Source organism: Strix uralensis, chromosome 7, assembly GCF_047716275.1.
Source record: "Strix uralensis isolate ZFMK-TIS-50842 chromosome 7, bStrUra1, whole genome shotgun sequence".
Classification (NCBI taxonomy): Eukaryota; Metazoa; Chordata; class Aves; order Strigiformes; family Strigidae; genus Strix; species Strix uralensis.
The window spans coordinates 26,321,257-26,342,003 of record NC_133978.1 but is presented as its reverse complement, the minus strand read 5'-3'; the positions used below and the strand labels follow the sequence as shown (position 1 = coordinate 26,342,003).

At 38.3% G+C, this 20,747-nt stretch overlaps 1 protein-coding gene across 1 annotated transcript in view; it reads left to right on the top strand.

Annotated features, from left to right (window-relative positions):
* The window catches only part of LOC141946223 (gamma-aminobutyric acid receptor subunit pi-like), a 47,548-nt gene extending 38,862 nt beyond the window's left edge, over nt 1–8,686 (top strand). Inside the window, exons 8-10 of the mRNA XM_074875682.1 lie at nt 1,488–1,640; nt 2,514–2,707; nt 8,378–8,686. Of these exons, the coding sequence (XP_074731783.1) occupies nt 1,488–1,640; nt 2,514–2,707; nt 8,378–8,686 (656 nt within the window). The remainder of the gene's footprint in view (nt 1–1,487; nt 1,641–2,513; nt 2,708–8,377) is intronic.
* The last annotated feature ends 12,061 nt before the right edge of the window (nt 8,687–20,747 follow it).

Sequence of the window (20,747 nt, the reverse complement as noted above, 5' to 3'; positions counted from 1 at the left end):
TGAAAGGTGGACTCTATTCCAATCAAAGTGATTGAATTCAAAGCAAGGGATAACTGAGGAAATTTAATGATTTATGATTAGGGTCTGCATAATCTACTGATTCTTTCCGATTTTAAGAGTTCTGTGAAACCTTATTCTTCTCTGGATGCAATTTATACAGTACTTTTAAACATGGAAATTTAACCATCCATTTTCTAGCCTGGGAGCAAGAAGATGTTTCTTGGCATCCATTACTTGCACTTCAAGCTTTTAAAATTACTCTTTGACTCCATGTGTCACAGTGCACTGAGGGATGCACAAATAGACTGTCTATGCGTATATTGTTGTTGCTAAAGTGCATTCACCCTTCTGTAGTTCTGTCCTGACTCACAGCACTCAGCAATGGAAACAAACATAGGTCCTGGAGATCATAATTTGTTGGATTAAAATAGATGAAGTCAAAGCTATCTGACCACAGTATATTCAAGCATTACTTTCTTACGGATATTCTGGTTCAAGAAGTTCGTTAAATTAATGTATTAAAAAAATAAATAATTTAACACTTAATTTTGAATTTTGAATGTCAGAATAAAAAGTCTGTTCTGCACACTTAAGTTAGTGAAAAGCAAGCTTTTGCCTTACTTCAATCTGTTGGACTGGTAACAATTTCAGATCCTGAACTTTTGTTGCCCAAACATAGCCAAATTTTGTTTAGTTAGTGAGCTGGATATCAAATTCAGGCTCTGCTTACCAGTGTGCTCTTCCTTAATGAAACCCAATTCTGTCTTTGACTGTGGGCCCAAACTTTCATCTTCTGGAAATCACTCATTGGAAGCAAATAATTTGTGCCACAACAGTGACACTGCTCAGAACAGCACAAACACTGTAATGTACTATTGTAAAAAAAAAAATAGACAGTGAAGATGCAAAGACACTGCTTGTTTTTAAGTGGAATAGAAGAGATAGGTCAGCAGTATCAGAGAAGGTGCCTTTGATCCATATCTTGAGCAAGAGTAAATGAAAAGAAAAGCAAAATAAATCTGATATCTGAGGCAGTCAAAGATAAGGACCCAAGCTAAGGTCATACAATTACAATTGTTGGTATGCTAGTTTATATAGTGGCTCATTGTGCTAACTCTTATGAATAGCCACAGTTAAATACATATGTGATTTCAAATTTCCTTGCATTGTGTTATATAATGAAACATCCTTTCCACACATTGATGGATTTATTTTTTCCTTCGTTAATCCTCAGTGAATTTCCAATTCAAGACATCTTTAATGAAACTTTGGATATGGTGACTGGGTGTTATATATTTTGACTTTTTCCTTCAGTTCAATTTAGAGTCTTCATGATAGAGATTTTCAGTGCAGCATTTAATTTTCTTCAAGCTTGTTTGTTAAGCTTTTGCTGCATTATAATGCACAAAAGTAAGACAGATTGATAATTTAAAGAACTTTTTATGAATTGCACCTTGACAATATTTTTTTCTTTGCTCTTTCCACAGGACGTTATCCAAAATTAGTGTTTCACTTCGAACTCAAGAGAAACATCTTGTATTTCATATTAGAGACATATGTACCATCAATCCTACTGGTTGTGCTGTCCTGGGTATCGTTTTGGATAAGCCAGTCATCAGTTCCAGCCAGAATCTGCATAGGTGAGAAGTCAATAAACCAAACCAAACCAAGAGCTGGATCAGTGAGGTGCTTTCTTTATTGCATGTACATGGCATCTGTTTCCAAAAGCTGTAAACACTGCTGAGTTTTATGGAATGACTTTTCTGGTTTGCCAATCCATAGTACATCATGCAGATTCTCATTAAAGCCTTGCTATTCTTTAACTAAGAAAACATTTTTGGGAGCTACAGGACACTTGAGGGCAGGGGAGGCTGCTGAAATTAAAGGAAAAAACTCAAGTAATTTTGAAAATAATTTCAGCATATTCAAACACATGGCATGCACAGACAGAATTGTGAGGCTTTTGTGAGGTCTAATGATACATACTAATTAACACATTAATAGTAAGAGAATTGTAAGAGCTCAAATATAATTAATTTGAAATAAAGGATATTCTGAAAGAGAAAGAATGCAAATCAGTTCTGATCAGACTGCAGGTGGGTTGGGAAAAACACTCCTACAGAATAGGGAAGAAAGAAAGATTTCACATCAAATGAGGCCAGTGGGCAACTGCACTGAGCAAAATGGTATCTGAATGTTTTAAAGGGAGTGTTTGCATAGTATTGTAATAATAATGTGTTAATCATAAATATATATTCTATGACACCAAAATCTCTCTCATTTTAATTTCCAGGCTTCTCAGCTTTACAAACATTTTTCACGAGTGTTTTGAAGCATTTAACTTCAGAATCTCAAGTTAATTTGAAAGTCTTTCCAAAACCAGACACATTATATACTGTGTCATAGTAGAAGTTCACAGAGCCAGGAAACACTGTCTTGTAGCAGGGCCCTTGCAGTAGAGGCCCTCATTGCTATCCGTGTTTTATCAGAACTTAGATTTTTGCATTCCACAGGTGTCACCACAGTCCTTACTATGACAACACTGATGATGGGAGCCAGGACTTCACTCCCAAATGCTAACTGCTTTATTAAGGCAATTGATGTGTACCTTGGTATCTGCTTCAGTTTCATCTTTGGAGCACTGTTAGAGTATGCTGTGGCTCATTTCTGCACTCTTCATCGCCTCAGTTCAAAGGAACTTCCAAAGGTATTTAATGCTTTGATTGTTGTCTTACAAAACAGACTCAATTATACCTGTTAAAGAGAATGAATTATCTTAACATTAATGGTAAATGTATTTAAGGAAGTTTCTATTTTAGAATAAGGACAGTGAAAACAGAATAACCTTGAGAAAAAGAAAAATTATTTGTATACCTGGAACTTTTTGGAAGAGATCAAGCAAACTGAAACACTCTTCCATAATGATTCTCTCTTTTGGCATGGACTTTATGGCCATTTATCAAACAATGTGCCAGCCATTTCACAAAAATAATAGGCACTTGTCATCTCCCCAGCAATGGCATACACTTACTTACAGTTCAAAAATTATACTGAGCTCAGTGACTTGAACATATTGCAATACAGCAAAAAAGAAAAGATTTTATCACATTCCATTTATGAAATCTTCTGCACATGCATGGTATCTGAGTCAGTTTACTAGCAGACAGCTTCACGTATTATGTGTATCAGACCCCTATAGACTTCCACTTGCACCTTTTTTTTCAACAGCTGCAGCTGAAGCTCGGACTGGGATTGACTTTCTGTTCTTCATCATTATTATAGCAACATTTATTGCTGCCCTAATGAGCTTCTCATAACTCTGAAATACTGTGAAATATACTTAAAATAAAAAGGGATTAAATCAGCATTGGCATTTTTGAGTCTGGTAGTTGTCATCTTGCTGAAATAATCAGGACAGGCGCGTGAAGATGTTTTGTCACATCTTCCATCTCCAGTGTTTAGCACTGCTTTCATAAGCAGTGAAAAAGAAATCACAAGGAAGCTGGAAGCTGATTGTCTTCCAGCTTTTAATTATGGAACTGAATTTAATATGCATGACAGAAAAGAAAATTTTAAGCAGCTTATGAAATTTCTGGACAAATAGAAAAAAGTAAAACATGGAAAGGGAGAATAACTGAAAAAAAAAACAGGAAGAAGTTTGGTTTAGTCCTGTAGTGATAAATGGCCAGAAGAAGAAAGTTTGTTAACTATTTAAGCTAAACTAGGACAGAACATCACAAATGCCTAAGCAAAGCTCCTCGATAGGCTCAAGAAACAGGATCCTGTTTCAAGAAACAGGATAAGAAGCTTAAAAACAATGAAGATCAGCCAAGATATGGGGTTTTTTTAATGCCTAGACAGTTCAACAATTAATACGGGATTTTGGCTGTTTGGATGAGAGATAGGTTCTGTAAATGCATAGGAATGTGTTCAAAGCTGTCGTTAGATCTAGGTGTGTGGAGAAGGATTGAAAAATGAACACAAAGCTGAGCCACCCAGTGGCTTTTAAAAGACAACATCTAATGGGGGAATGTCTGCAAATGGGCAAACACTTTTTTTGAATGAGGATTTGAGTGGAAAGCCTGAAAGCAATTTTTCTTGGCAAGGTAGCATCAGTGACAATTCCCTCTGAGCAAATCCATCTTGTGAAGTAAGTGGTTGTCATTTTGCTCACAGAGCAGAAAAAAAAAAAAAAAAAAAGAAGCAAGCTTATTGGAGGTTTGAGTAAGAAAGTAAAGTGTTTCAGTACTTGGGTGATTAAGCATATTTGGATCTGTGAAGGGCACTTATGACTGCCCTTGCCTTTGCCTCTGTCAGATTCCCTTTCATCTGGGGCACACATACTAGTGCTTGCAGATGGGGCAGACATGGGAACTCATGGACTTGAAAGACTTGCATGGAAGGAAGTGGAGGTACAGCCCTAGAATGAGGAAGGAAAAAAAACTTAAGGTACAGTTTTGTGATGGACTTAATGACTGAAAAGAATTGTCTTGTCACTTTAGGCATGTTTCCTTCTGCTGTGCATCAGGAGTGAGCAAGCCAGTCCAACTCACTTCTTGCCCACACAAACACAAGCATATAAGGAAATGGCAGTTGGTTGGTCCTAGATCAACTCAAGACTCCGTAGAATAAGGAAATGCCAGTCATGTCCTTTTCCAACTGTAGCCAAGGTCAAGCACTGCTTACTCGGCAGGGTGCCATGGAGAGCACACCTGATTTGTATTTCTCATTTCTCAGTGTAAAAAACAAAATATCACAAGGACAGAAGTACCAGCTAAAATCTTGTGTCGCTGTCTAGCAGGTACTTAACAATTTCTGTGTGAGTATCAGCACCATAGATGTGTTGTCCTCGTTATCATATTCTGTGGACATAGGTTAATTGGAAATCTCACTTCCCAGTTTGTTATTCTCATATGTGAGCTGATACAAAATTTGCACTCAGAATTATGTAAATAAATGTAGGAGGTGAGATGAAAATGTAACCCTCTGCCTTGTATAGGAATTAGTTGTACTGATTTGGTTTCTGGTTTGCTCTTTAAAGCAGTTGGGCACTGGCATATCAGGTCCTTTTGAAGCCCTTGGGATCTCCAGTTTAGAATATAAACTGGTGAAAGAGCTCATCATATCCACACTCTTGCATTGTCTCACATCATGTGAACCAGGACCCACAGAGACAGCTTCAAAGCTAATGGGAAAAGCAGAGGAACCACCTGCTACAAGGAAGGTCAGGCAAAATGTGCCATTCACATCAACTGCATAACAGACTGCCTAAATGGAGAGGTTGCCTCTCCAAAATCCTGAGTTTCTTCTCTTTGATGGTATGAATATTGGTATGGTATGAATATTTTCTTTTAAGGTATGAATTATAACCTCCTATAAAACAGAGAATTCCTCCTTGCACTTCATCTGTCTCTCACCTAAACCTCTCCCTTTTGGACAGAAAGAAGAAAAGTTTGAAAACTGAATAGGGTTACAAGGACAGTGTTCAGCCTACATGGCACTTCTGTGCAAACATTGTGCAGTCTTTATGACCACCGCATAAGTTCCAGGTGTACAACACTAGGTTGAAATATTTTTAATCTTGACCATCTTTATTACTCAGTGGAAGTGACAACTTTCCTCAATTCTGTTGGCTGTTAGATGTCAGCAATAAACAGCAGCCACAGTAGCAGGTGTCATTTACAGTGCTTTTCAGGTGATGTACAGTACCTTTCCTGCATGCTACTGATTTTGTACCCAAACAGAGCCCTTCTTAGTGCCAGCTGCGATTTTCTCAACGACAGCTGTAATCCAGAGAAAACTTAATATGACATTTAAAATTAGAGCCACAGTTGAACACTTGCAACACTTTTTTTTTTTTTTTTTTTTAATAATAATAAACCAGCCTAATCTTTCATCACATTAGGTTCTCCATAGCAAGTTGGAAAAGTCCCTTGAGAGTCCCAGTTCATAAGACTTCATTTTTTAATAAACTAGCCGTTGTGATTCTCCTCTAGACTAGCTTTCTCCTTTTCAAGCAATGTGATACAGCACTTTTGCTGGAAAGTCGTCTCTGTTCTGCAAGAGCCTGCCTTGTAACACTGCAAACAGAATCAAGCACATATGCACTGTGTATGGTATTTTCTGCTTAAGTAATAACTGCCTCTTGGGGAGTAGAACGGAGTTAAGAACAGCTTAGTAAAGCATCAACCTCCTGTGAATTGTTCACATGTGGTTGTGTGAAAAGAAAAATGGCACGTACGCAATGCCCTTTCATGCTCTGCAGTATAACTAATTCTGTACAACTTTAAGCTGGCCCTACCTGAGAGACAAATAGACTCTTACACTGAATAATGCCCCAAATCCTACCATTTTTGAAGTATAGATGTTGTTTTGCTCTTTTTTCCTTTCTAAAAAATGAAAGCAGGAGAAAAAAACTCAGGACTCTTCTGACAGGTTTCTTTATTTTATTAACTTTTGAAGCACTGAGTGCATTCATTAGGCTGTCGCTCCAGTGCCTTGTTTCAAGTGCCAGACGCTGCTGACAAAGGCTCCTCTGCCATCCCCAGTGCTTCCCTTGGCTGTATGAACTTTTTGAAGTAGAAGAGCTAGGTATTTATAACAGAGTTAGGCCCCAAGTAAAATCCAGGTTTGAGTTTTAGTACTATCCTGGGGATTGTTTAACGTTCAGACTGGAATTTTATGGATTGATCCTCTTAATGCTTTATAGGCAGATTTTTATCCTGGCCTTTGGTTTCAAAATTCTCATGTAGCTAAAGGAGGCTAGGTGGAGGATCAGCAAGGTTTTGTAGTCAGTGTATTTTTAGGATTACATGTTGTGTTGAGCTACGTTTATCTCTCAAAATATACTGGATTCTTTTTGGCACATTGAAAATGAAAAACAGTAATAATCCCTTTTTCTAGCTCTATCTGTTCTGCTTCACTGATTCACAGCAGTCTGAGGACATTGTCCAGACTCCACTTTAATTTTCAAGGACATTACTAATTTTAGATGAAGAAAGGCTCAAGAACCATGCCATCTGCAAGTACCCTGGGCAGAAGAGCAACTCTGCACCAGCATGGAGATTGCTCAGGTGGCATAATGATCTTTCTTTGACTTTAATAGCTGAGATATTTCAAAATGAGCTTTTTGTGTGGCTACACATAGGGCTGTGCATCTTAACTTTTCTAAAGTTTGTCCTTGACTAATCTATTTCTTCTCATGATGCAAATGGAAAAAGCAAATTGACCAGAGGAAAGAGATTCTGCATTCTACATTTCACAAATAAATCTTTAGCCTTTTCTTGCTTGTATGCCACTCACTGATTTGGAAGGTAGTAAAATCATCAGGAGAAAATTAAAATTATGTGTACACCTGGCTGAATTAAAATGACCTCTCCTCCAACTATACAAATTTAGCTTTAGTTTAGATACAAAGTTGGAGCCACTCTTTGTAGCTTGAATCTGCTGGTATCTCTGCAATATCCTGAACCAAACTAAGTACCGCAGAACTGTCAAAAAAGTTTTTGTTTAGAGCTGAAGCTGCAGCTGATGTCTAATCCTGTGTCCTCTGAGTCAGTAACAGAAAACCCGCTGACTTCAAAGGGTGAAGATTTCATACATGAACTTCATGGCTCCAAGCCATTTCTAATCAAAGAAACAAAACCCACCAGAAGGCTTATACAACATTCTCCAAAGAGCTGTCTTGATGCAGTGAAGCACATAAAAATGTGCTTAACCTTAGCATAACTTTGAACTTAAACCATGGGTTTCAGGACTTGAAAGAAAGTAGTATGAGCTATTTAGTATTGAATTAGTTGTGGAGCTTGTTCCCCTTTATGATCCTCTTTATTTGTGCCTTTTTTTTTAAAGTAATTTGATTTTCATCACCACAAAGCACCAGGAATAGAGTAGCCAACTGCACAGAAGGAAAGTGTCTTGTACTATGGGGTGCTTGATTTAGGGTGCAATCAGCTTGACTAGCTGGTCTGGCAGCTCCTCCACCTTCTCCATCTCCAGACTGGGGCTTTGCTTTACCCGCTTTGTAGACGCTGACCTTTGCCAGTATTTTCCCTGAACAGAAGACGGTTTATGTTTGTGCATTTCATGGATTTGCTGCTGACTTCAGTAAAGCTTAGTGGGCCATATTTGAACAAATCCGGCTTTGCTTGACAGCCCTATGAAAGCTTTTGCAGTAAGATGTTGTTTAGGTCAGTGTTTTTACTGTAAATGGAGGCTTTGAAAACTGAAAGGAGCTGTCTGGTGCATGTAGGTTCTCTCCCTTGAAATCAAGGAACGAGCTACAGGAGGAGTCGTAAGAAAAATCCTATTATTTGCTTCAGCTCTAAAGTAAATAGACGATGAAACATGCACTTAAGTACCTTTTGTTTCCTATTAGGATGAGGATGAAGAGACTGAAGAAGAGAGGAATGGAGTCCTGGCAGCAGTTGCTAACAGTTGCAGTGCCCCTGAGAATAAGAACAAGATTGATTCAAACAAGAACAGCAAAACCAGCAACAGGAAAAGGGAGAGAAGTAAACGTAATGGGTGTAGCTCACCAATGTCAGTCATGAAAAGACTTTTCTGTATCTTTGATTGCTTCCATGTTAAAAATCCTTACCACATAGACAACTATGCCAGATTTTCTTTCCCATTATCATTCATCATAATTAATGTATTTTATTGGGTATATTATTTGTATTTGTAAATATTTTAATGTGTAAAATTGGTTTAAAGTTTAGAAAGTGGATATGAGAGGGGAAGTTGCAGAAAAATGAAGAAGTTGCGTTTGGATAAAGGGATATGAAAGGACATGCTATCTTTTCAAGCATTTCTTCAAAGTTTCTTGTTAACTCACTTTTCCACTGTTAAATGAGTGTCATTCAAAACTGACTTTCTTATTAGCATGCATGTCCTGTATTAAACAGTTTATTAAAGGCCAGTAAGTCCTTTTTAATAAATTAATGGTCAACTTTGTAAAATAAGTGTTATATTACACTTCTTTCTGAACTGCATTGAATACATTTAAAAAAACCCACCAACAAAGTGTTGTTTTCCTGCTGTGCTTTAAGTATTCAGTTCTTTCTAGCCTTGTCAATAATGCATAAATTTTCCAGATTATGTAAGAAAATGTATAATTGCAGATCAAAGTGGTTTTGCTTCATAGCAAGAAATAGCTTTGAAGGCATGGACTAATAACACAAACCAAACAATATATTCATCTTTGTAAGGTCACAGATATTTATCAAGACTCTGTCCTACATCTTTAGACAGAACTCCCATAGGCTTCAATGGTTTTTCTGAATAAGTGCAGGACAGAATATAGAAATGGACTGGGGCCAAAAGGTTTAGATCCAGAGAGCTGTTTCTCTCAGGTGGTAACATACTCAGGTGTTGGCCAATCCTTAATGGAATACAGCCATTTATTCTGATGTTTATACTCTGTACTCTGCTCAGTCACAACTGCCTGGGTAACTATCATGCAGAGGAAAAATCTGGTATGCTTAATTTTCAGTTTAGGAAATTTCTCTTGAGTCACTTGCCATTAAAAATTTCACATAAAGATGAAAAAGCTTACTTCCTGAATTGAAAAGAAAACCCTGGATATGCAATAACTCTTGATGAAAAAAGGGAAAGTTTTACACAGATGAAATTATGACCCACATGAGAGAATGGTTACACTTGATGAAAAAACATAACAGTCTTTCTGAGTAGTTACCTCACTGACAGATATTACAGAAGTTATTGATATGGCAACCTGTTTCTTATACTGCAGTCTGGAAGTTTAGAAGCACTTATACCTTTTTCCTAACCATAATGTATCTGTGGGTTGCGTATATATGTATAAATATGTATATGTGCTTTTGTAGACTGCGTACCTTGACTTTTATGATGATCTGACACACTGCACACATAGAAATGCATTAAAAAGCCCCCACAATATTGAGACTCTTTGATACACCTTTCTACTAGTGTGCTGCCTGTGAAGAACACCATTACATGAGAAGAAAGAAAGTGCAAAATACCAGTGTGCATTAGATTTGCCCCTGCTCACAACTAAATCCATAAAAGTCATTCCACACTGGTAAACAAGTATTAGGTCAATGTAATCATCTCAGTATTTTTATTTTCTAAATGGGTTGAGTACTGAAAGCTTGCTTTTCTACTGTAATCATTAATGCCTTTTGCAAGGCTTTTTGAGGCAATGAGTCTTCAAGAAGAGTCTAGTGGCTTTTAGTACCTTGTGGCTCTTCTGTCATTCATATAAAAGCAAATGCATTCAAGAAATCAAACCAAAACTGCCTGTGTTAAGCACAAGCCAAAAAAAAAAATCTATTTTTTATTTAACATTAACATCTGCTGTTGCAGATTTAACCTTAAAACCTTTATTCAGGAGCAGTTTCTATGAGGTTCTTTCTTGGAAATGAGGTGTGGAACTGGACTCTGAGATCTCTTTCCAGTTCTTACTCCCATAAAATTCACAGAAGGCATATGTTAAAGCTCTGTATTTAGTTTTTTTAAATTTGAAGTTTACATTAATCCTGATTCTTTTCAAATAGTTATCCACACGTTGCAAGTTACCTGTTGTGTTAACACTAAATTTGGGATTTACATTTACTACAAGCATAAAGTAAACATTTAGTTTTGTAGCTTCCAATTAACTTGGAGATGATTCACCTTAAATATTGTTTTAGAAAGCTGTTGAAGGTCTGGACAGCTTTATTTACAGTGCATTAGCTGATAACAGGGTCTGTTTTCCCACTGATGTGCTAATTGTAAGCAGAGTCAGACACTGAAGTCCCCCATATTTTCATGAAAGAATAGACTGCACAGCCAGATTATTTATTATTCTGCTTTGCATAATTCTGCATTAATTACTAATTTGAAAAACAAAACTTGGTTTGACATGAATTTGTGTAAGTAAAAGATGTTCCCTCCAGGGGACAGGGGAACAGATTTTCAGTGTGATGTGTGAAGAATGAAGAACAGCATTTAAATTATCCCATTCAAACATACAAAACTGTTCCCAGAAACTACCAAATTCCTTCGAGTTAGCTGGAAAGATTCTTGTAAGTAAGTGACATTCAGGAATGATGCATTGAAGGCTAAAACTCAGAGGTAAATTAGAGTTAGAGAAGTCTGTTTCAGAGCTAAGAGCAGAGGCTGAAGTTGAGGCTGAGGCACCCAAAGCTAGCCTTGGCAATGAAAATGGTATTGTCATACCTGGTGAAAAGGAAAGGGGAAAGACCTTGTACTTTCTGCAATCATTCTCTGGTTGATAGATTTCTTTCTATTGCTTACTTTGATTTTAATGTTTTCTAATCAGAGACCTTCTCAGACTCATAATTCAGAAATGTCAAGTGATATTTTGAGGCTACTTGAGGCAGATGTACAACTAAGGACCTGAGGCAGGTGAAGGAGGGTAGTGGTGTGAACTGATGATGCATCTTCAAGTGATTTACTTTATTGTTAGCAGGAGGTGCATTACTTCTGATGTAACTGAAGGCAGCAGCCAGCACAACGAATAAATTTTCTCCCTCTGTGGAATACCTGCAAGCCTGGTCTTTTGGTTTAGTGGCCATCTTGCAGGTGTCTAAGCATTGTGCAGACCAGAAAAACATCTCTGACCTTAATAAGCACTTTGGTATTATTGTATTTCTTAATGGAAAAGTATTATGAAAATAAAATCATTTGTTGAGCTATTTCTTTAAATGTAATAATAATTTATTTTTTTGAGATTTAGACATTTCACAGAATCATAAGATGGTTAGGTTTGGAAGAAACCTTAAAGATCACCTCATTCCAACCCCCCTGCCCTGGGCAGGGACACCTTCCACTAGACCAGGTTGCTCAAAGCCCCGTCCAACCTGGCCTTGAACACTGCCAGGGAGGGGGCAGCCACAACTTCTCTGGGCAACCTGTTTCAGTGCCTCACCACCCTCACAGTAAAGAATGTCTTCCTTATATCTGATCTAAAACTACCCTCTTTCAGTTGAAAACTGTTACCCCTTGTCCTATCACTACGGCCTGATAAAGAGTCCCTCCCCATCTTTCCTGTAGCCCCCTTTAAATACTGGAAGGCTGCTATAAGATCTCCTCAGAACCTTCTCTTCTCCAGGCTGAACAACCCCAACTCTCTCAGCCTGTCCTCACAGGGAAGGTGCTCCAGCCCCCTGATCATCTTCGTGGCCTCATCTGGACCAACAGGTCTGTGTCCTTCTTATGTTGGGGGCCTCAGGTGGGGTTTCATGAGAGCAGAGTAGAGGGGGAGAATCACCTCCCTCAGCCTGCTGGCTGCACTTCTCATGCAGCCCAGCATGTGATTGACTTTCTGGGCTGTGAGCACACATTGCTGGCTCACAGTCAGTTTTCCATCCGCTACTACTTCATCCACTACTACTACTACTAGTTTTCCATCCACTACTTTCTGTCCATTGCTACTAATTTTGCTAATTATTTGAAGGTATTAACCCTTGCTACCTTTCTACTTTCTCAATTATCTGTTGTGTTTCCCTGATTCAGCTATGTTGTAGGTAAGTATCTCATGCAGCCTGCTTACTGTCATGCTAGGTGGGATCTTTTGAGAGTATTTGAAATATTCCACCAAAATTGAAAAGGAAATACTAAGAAAGATGATGTTTTAGAACAGGCATTCATTAGTTCTCTCATAAACTAAGAAGGCATTTTAAATGAATATCAGAACATTTATTTTAAAACATAAACAACTAAATACCCTATCTGAATACTCCAGTCAACACCTATGCCAAGCATAAGATAAGGGCACCCATCTGTTGATCTGAGTATCCATTTTCAGCACAGTGGCCTTATTAGCAGTGGAGCAGTAACTTAAAGAGCTTCATTTCCTTCCTTGAAAGTCTCTTCATTATTTGTGCTAATTATTTTAAGAAAACTGTTATGTCTTTTGGCATGGCAAAATGTATTTAAAAAGGTGATGCCCCACATTGTCACCCTGCAATGTAAAAAGGAATTACCAAAAAGATTGGAGATTAAAGAAAACCTATGTAACAGTAAAGCTGATGGCAGAAGGAGAAACAGAAAGATGCAAACCTTTTGCTTTCTGCTAACGGCTCTTGCCAGTGCCATGGTGCGCCAGTGCCTAAAACACCTCTACGAGTGCAATCTGAAGAGGCTGCTGGAGAAGTGGCGCTGCTGGTACAATTCACCCATGCAGCAGTAGATGGAGCTAATTAACTACTCTTCATGGCTGAATGAGCAAATGTAAATGGAAAATGCTAGTTAAGGAATACTCTAGGGAAAAGCTATTACAAGCTGACATTTGTACTGTGGTAACTAGGTCATGTTTGTAGTGACAAATTAATTAAAATCAGACAAAACAGCATGGTCAAGTGGACTTCTGTTTTCCACACTAAAGTTCAGGCTTTTTGAACCCAGACTGTTGTTTCCATCATTTTAGCCACTAGAAACCATTAACATACTCTGCCAGACTGCAAAGTAACTTCATGAGCACAATACCTTGTGTTTAAAGCCTGAATTTTCTATCCTTATGTCAAGGTTTTCTCCTGTAGGTTATAATGTTTCAAATCAAAGTATTACAGCATCTCAGCACTTCAAGGCAGGCAGAATAGTGGTTGTACCAACAATTTTCCTATAAATATTTATGAATCCTAAATAAATGTTCCCAGGTAATTCACTGGCACACTGCTAACTGCTGACACAAGGATCAAATTAATTTTAAAAGCCAGTTCATATCTTTTGGAAAACTTTCCCTTGAAATAGGGTTTGTTGAAATGGTGGGAAACTGAGCTGTGGGAGCCTTCTGGGCTGATTAAACAGGTCCTGCAAGAACAAGCTATCTCAACCTGAGAGCTGAAGACTGGAGTGGATTCTGCTTACTGTAGAGAAGTGGGTGCTTGACAGCACTTAAAGCAGATAAGCTTGACATGATTTCAAAGTCTGTAATGGATTTGCCATTACTTGTTACATAACTTTATAATTAAAACCAGAGGTCCACTTTAATAATACCGCCAAATTCAGCTTTTCATCAGTTCCCATCTGGAGACATCTTTCTTCCCCAGTACCATCTGACAGTCAAATTTTCCATCCTCAGAAAGAGAAGGATAACAGGGCATTTGGGGGGGCATTTCAGTCTCTTGATGTGAGTTTACTCATATAATTTGAGTTCTGGATTTCTTTCCAAACTGGAATGGACCCTATTTTCCCATTCCAGATCAAACAGCCAAAACTTCAGAAGACAAAAAAACCCGTAAGATTTTAGCACCATCACGTGTGCACACAAACCATAACCCTGATTCATTTTCAAACTCTGCTCTGAATTTAAATTTAATCCACGTTTAACCACTGGATAACTTCATCTGTATTAATGTACAAACAGCTGCACCACTGTTGCTTCCGTTGCTATAGTAGGTAACTTTGGAACATAGATAGTAAAAAGACTTGATACCAGCGTTATCTGATTTCTCAGAAAGGAGAGGAATGTAATTTTTCTCCTTTAAAGGCAGGTCAGGAATGGATCCAGAATAGCAGCTCTAGCTGGGGCTTAGCTGCTTTGGAAGCAGAACAAACTGGCAAAGTTAGAAAAAAGTTCACGTGATAGTATAAAACGGATTTCAAACCTGAATTACATATTGACATCCTCAGCTTGTATGCCCCTGGCCTTCATGCTGATGTTAATGATGTTGCTACAAACAGCATTCATTTCATCTCAGAAACAGTTACAAACTTGTGAGATTTGCCAGCGTGGGGAAAGCTAGCATTAAACCCACTGACATATTCTTGAAAGATGCGGGAGAAGGGACTGTCTCCTCCTTTTCTATGTCCCAGTTTCTTTAGGAGCCTGTTCATTTCAGTCCATGTCCAATTTTGGTTTATCGAGCACCTGCTTTGGATGAGTGCCACTACAAGGTAAACAAGAATCACATAACACTGCATTAGTCTCTTCTGAGGGAACCATCTGTTCAATTATATGCATTTAAATGCTCGTCCATTAGACTCATATGCTGAACTACGTTATGCAGGTAGCTAATTTAGTCCTAATCAAAGTGCTTTCCATTCATAGCAATATGTCGGTGCTATGTAATGAATACAACTGTCCTTTTCTGTAGTATTTTCCATCCTTGTGAAGTAAAGAAGACCTATAGGAAAAGCTTCTACCCTACACTATCAGTGTACGAGTTGGCCACAGGGATTTGGTCCAATCCTTGCTGTAGTTTTATAAGGCTTACCTTGACAACCCTTCGGTGCATTTCTGAGAACAGAACTGACAGTCTTGACCTCTCAAAATGGCACAATCTTCAGAATAATAACATAGCAGATTAAGGTCTGAAGAAATTTTGTAAGTAGCTAAATATAAATTGAACCTTGTTCTCAACCTCTTTCCCAGAAAGATGAATAAGAGATTGAGCATCATTTTATCATCTTTATTATCTTTGTATAAGTGTTGCACTCAAGTATCATTCCTAGTACTTTTTGAGGTTTTGTCGCAACGGAAAATTCAGAGATCCTTGTCATTTTTTTTCTTTAAAAGAAAAAACTAAAGTATGATGTGCAAATAACTAAAAACTTTGAAGTCTGAGGCTTCCTATGCCCCAGGATAATTTTAATTCTACTGAACAACCTTTTCATGCACTGCTGGTCCACATTTTGTGAAGCCGGATAATAAGAACTGATAACTCTGGAGATTTCCATACATTTCCATACAGGATCCTGTATGGATGCCAACTGCATGGCTGACCCTGCACCATTTCAAACCACATGCTTACAGATGCTAGGGTCTTATTTCAGGTGGAACAAATGACCAGATTCAAAAATGCAAATTCCTTGTTCTGTGACTCTCCTTTCCAGTTCATTCCAGCTGCTGGGTAAAGCCTTGCTAAGTGTTGGAAAATGAGGTGATAAGGCAGCTGTAACGGTAAAGATTTTTTGTGGTTGATCAGTCCTACTATGCACCTCCAACCACATATACTATAAGAGCCCAAAAGAAGAGCTAATTCCTTTATTTCTACCTTAATATCCTAAAATCCTAATTTCTAATTGACCACTTCTGAGCCAATAAGTTCAAAGTTGTATTTGCCTTGGGTTGCCATGCATTACCTTAAAAGTCATTGAACAGTATCTGAAGCTTTGTTTCTATAACCCAACTGCAGGTCACCATTTCTGTAAGGAAGTGCACATAATGGCCTGAGTTGGATTTCTCTCCTGTCAGATTACTTGAATTAACATGCAGCTCTTTACCAGCAGAATCAAAAACTGTTTCTGTATCTTTCACATCTCTGCATATACCTGTATTCTACCTCTGGCATTTCCCTTCCCAGAAGGTTCTACATTGTTCTGTGATAATGTCAGGTCTCCAGATGCACTGCCATGCTGTACTAAAGATGGCAGAGGGACAAGCAAAAATCATCAATTTTAATGATATTTCAGCATCATCCTGGTCCTGTGTCATTCCTGTGTACACTGCAGCCATCAATCTATGTTTGTCTAAAATGGTTCATGCCAGAACCTTAGATGTAGAGAGGGCTGAAGAGGCTAATTTATTATATTTTGACAAGGACAAGCCTCATCCGGCAATACAGTGTAGCTGAGTGCATCTGGTGAATAGTGCATCTACTTTCTCAGATCCAAATTGCTCTGTTAGTTTTCATGACCCTCTTATCTCTGTGCTGTCTCTATCCACCCTGGTTTCCTTATCACATAATAGGATTCTGCTTGTATCTTCCAATTTCATTTTTATTGGCTTTCAATGTGCGTGATGCTGAGAGTGCATGCTGGTATGTAAGCCTCTCTTGCTGAGAGATGGGATTACTCACCCCAAAATGTACTGCCTCATCTGCAGTGCAGGAGACTGTTGGACATGGCTGCTGGTTCCTCTTGTCTCTTTGGGTTTCATTTTTGGTTTGAATCACTACCTATACCAAGGAGAACTTCTACCTACACCTGTCTATCAAGGGCTCTCTAGCAAAAAGCTCTGGAGTCTTAAATAGATGGGGTGAAGGGTGCATTAGGTTAGATGTATTAACGTATCTGCCTATTAGTCCACGTTACCCATTTTTTTGAACCCATTGTTGTATTTTTATGAAATATGATAAAGGAATAGAAGTCTCAGAGATAGGATGTTCCTACAAGCTTTATGAAAATAGATGTGCAGGTCAGAGAGACATCTCTGACTGCTACCCACTGAGAAAAAACACTAAAGTGTGAGCTTGAGTCTTTTTAAATCCCAGAGTATAAACACTGAAGAGAGCACATCTAAGTGCCTCAAATGCAGAACAAACTTCAGTCACAATTTACATCTTCCAGACATGAGAGTCAATCAACACCAAAACACAAATTTGGAGAAAACCAGGCTTCATTAGCTCTAATACTCATGAGCTACTTCTTTTCTGTGGTCCTCAGAGACTGAAAGTGAGGTAGAAACGCAGAGGCACTGCTCTCTTTGCTTTTCTCCTGAATTACAGTCAGAGTTAGATTTTACGTCTTCAGCTTGGCCTGTGTGAGAATACTGTACAAATGATGCTGCTATAGCTATAGAAAAAATATTTATGTCCCTAAGCTTCCTTTTGCTCTCATTCTCCCCCTACACTTTCCTCCTTCTTTCACCTTTGTAAATACACACTTTTAGCATTAGACTAGCATTTCTTTCCAGCTGAATTTAAATCTTTCTCTTGGTGACATTAGCTAAATAAAAGATCAGCCTGCCTCCTTCACCTCTGGCCCTGGATGGCCTCATAGAAATTGAACTGGAACATAAAAGGGGAAAGAGCTACTGGAAGAAGTGGCTTCACATTTGTAAAAAAGAACAACTAAAGTAAAAATGTTAGCTTTTAGCTGAAACAAATTTATTGTATTTATATCCTGATCAGATTATGTATTTGTAATCCTGATTAAAGAGCGGGTCACTGGAATTTTACAACATATGCAGAAGATACTTTATCTAGGACCTGAAAAACAAAATAATGATCAGAAGAGGGTGCTCTCAGCTCATGCTGTTCTGGTTTTGTTTTGAACATTTTGGTGGAAGTCTGCAGAATTTTCTACTCTCTGTTGGGATTAATAAAATGTCTTTTTGTAAAATATTTTCTGGGATTTTTCACTAAAGAGATTGCCCATCGTACTGCACCATGTGTAAAATATAGGCTCAAGTCTTTGATTCTAGACTTTTCTATAAGCTCTAGAAGGCTTTCTGTACTATTAATATAAGTCGTTTCACAATGAACTTGCTGTTTGTGGTCACATTATTCTCTATGTTATATTTATGTTCTCATGCAGTCACAGTCAGGTGACATTAATATTTACAGGAACTGAATTCCTAGCACCCATGACTGAGTGCTATGGAAAGCTTTAAAAATTGCAAGAGCAACATTTCAATCTAATAACACTTGCATTTTTATCCAGGCATGAAAAAGAAACAATAACATATAGCTTCAGTAACCAATTTCCAGTTATTGAAATATCCCACATATCTGAGTATTCACAAACAAGTGATAAATTGATCTTCAGAGAAGAGTTTAATGAAAACTTAGTGCTGTCAATAATGAGTTTTCAAGCAAAGCATTTGAGCACGGAGTTCACTTCAGGGAGTGTGGTACATCAGAAAATACTCAACATTTGCTAAGTTTTGTTAAATCAGTGTTGATGTCATGGATAAAAATAAGCCTTTTAGAAGTTTGTTGATATATGTGTGCAGTTTCTCCATTTTTTGGAGGGTCCGTCTTTTAAGGTGATGAAATTTTGCTGTGCACACAGCACTAGAATACAGGAATAAGTCATGGCTTATTCTTCTGCACACTCAGTTTTCTTGTCTGAAGTGGTATAGCAGAGAGTAAATTCAGGTAGAAGGAAGGCACTCTCTTTTAGTTGGTGCAATGCAGCATTTAGCTCTGGTCCAGCCTGCTCATGGAAGAGACCTCCTTGACTCTGATTCCCCACTATTTCACTTTTTCTAGCAATATTTACACTTGTATAAAGTACTGTGTAGCCATCTTTTACAGGCACATACAAAAACTGCCTGGAGGGGGAGGCTCATGCTTCTTGTATTCAACAGCAGTGATGGAAATGGATTGTAAAAGGATTCTCACTCTCTGTGCATGTGTATATATATCTATATATGTCTATACATACATCCATACAAATGTTTCCTGAAAAAGCATGGTTTTATGGGTTGGTTCCTTCTGCACTTAAGAGACTGCTTTTCAATTATGTGCATCAACGGTCAGGTCAAAAATCAAATCAAGTAATAAACAGAGCTCTTTCAGGTCCACGTGCAGAGAGGAGCTACTCATCAGAGTAGCCTTTTGGGAAAGAGTTAAGAAAGCAAGCAGAAGAAAAAATAGACTCCCTGCCTCACTGAGTCTGTTTACATTTGTGGGAAAGTGACTGATGTTTGCCAGGACTCTGATTAAGTAAAACCTGTCTTCCATGATTTTAGATGTAGGTTTATGCTTTTATTGTTTTTCAGAAGAAAGGGAACAAATGAAAATGTGAAAACACAAAACCAAGACCAGTTTCCCTACGAAATGTTTGTATGAAAGCACCATATTACAAGGAGGTAACCTGTCACTGCTATTCTAATGATTCCCATCCATGTTCCTGCTGTTCCTGCACTCCTCAACATGACAGGTTAAAATTGAAGGAACCATGTAGCTGGGCAGCATTGTCCCAAATTTCAGGAGAGAAGCTCATTTCTGCCCAAAGACTTATCAGGGAATAAAACATATGAATTATTGGATATCTACTACATGTTGAAGAAGGGAGGTCAGAAACCACAGGTCACCCTTGTAACTACTTAGGCTGGAGGGTCAGCAATGACGGTTTGTTAAAAAGTCATAGGAAAAAGCAGGAACTGAGCCATCAGGCCTGCAATAAGCTAACACAGATAGAAAGGTAATACATACCCTCTAATCACACCAATTGTGAAAGAGACACTAGAATGTGGAAAGCAATTGCAGAAGGATGTTCACAAACTCATAGCTGACCTCTCCAAGACTTGGACAGGGAGAATAGATATAAGTGATCTGCACTGCAGCTAAAACACTGCATTGCAGACAGGAGAACTGAGTTTTGCCTTTAAGATCTAGCAAGTATTACAAATACAAATGTGTGTATAGCATGATCTGAAAGCTGGTAACACGTTGCTTCCATTGCTGCCTGGCAAATTCAGTCCGATTCAGCTAAGGGATTATAATGATGTTAACAACAATGACTCCGTTTCTAAATTTCTGGAAGAAAACTAGCAGAGATGTAATGAGAGCCCCATAAGACGACACTTTGGAAAGTATCAGTCTATTTCACCTGTTTCTGAGATAAGTTTCCACCCAAAATGGGGCTACTGTAATGAAGAACGGGATAGACGATCCTATCCCAGAACACCAGAGTTTCCCTGTCTGATTACCTTTGTATTTGATGAGATGTAGGCTGAACAAAAGAAGAGTCTGAAGGTTTGATTTTCAATAGATTTTACTTCCCACTGACAAACCAGCATAAGGAGCACTGTAGCCTCACAGAGCACTGGACTGAGATTTTCTAAGACTTTAGTGCTAGTCCCAGCTCTGTTGGTGTCCTTTTTAGCTGGAACCTCCCCACTTACTAACATTTCACATAAAAGTCCTTGGTCTAATACAGCAAAGAGCTATCAGCAGCTATACGTTACTCTTAAAATAAAAGAAGAGATTTTTCATAGGACTCGGCATCCTGATCTTCTGGACTGGGAAAAAGGAAGGAGCACCAGACTCTTGGGGTATCTTTCAGTCCTCATTTCTTTGACTCTACGA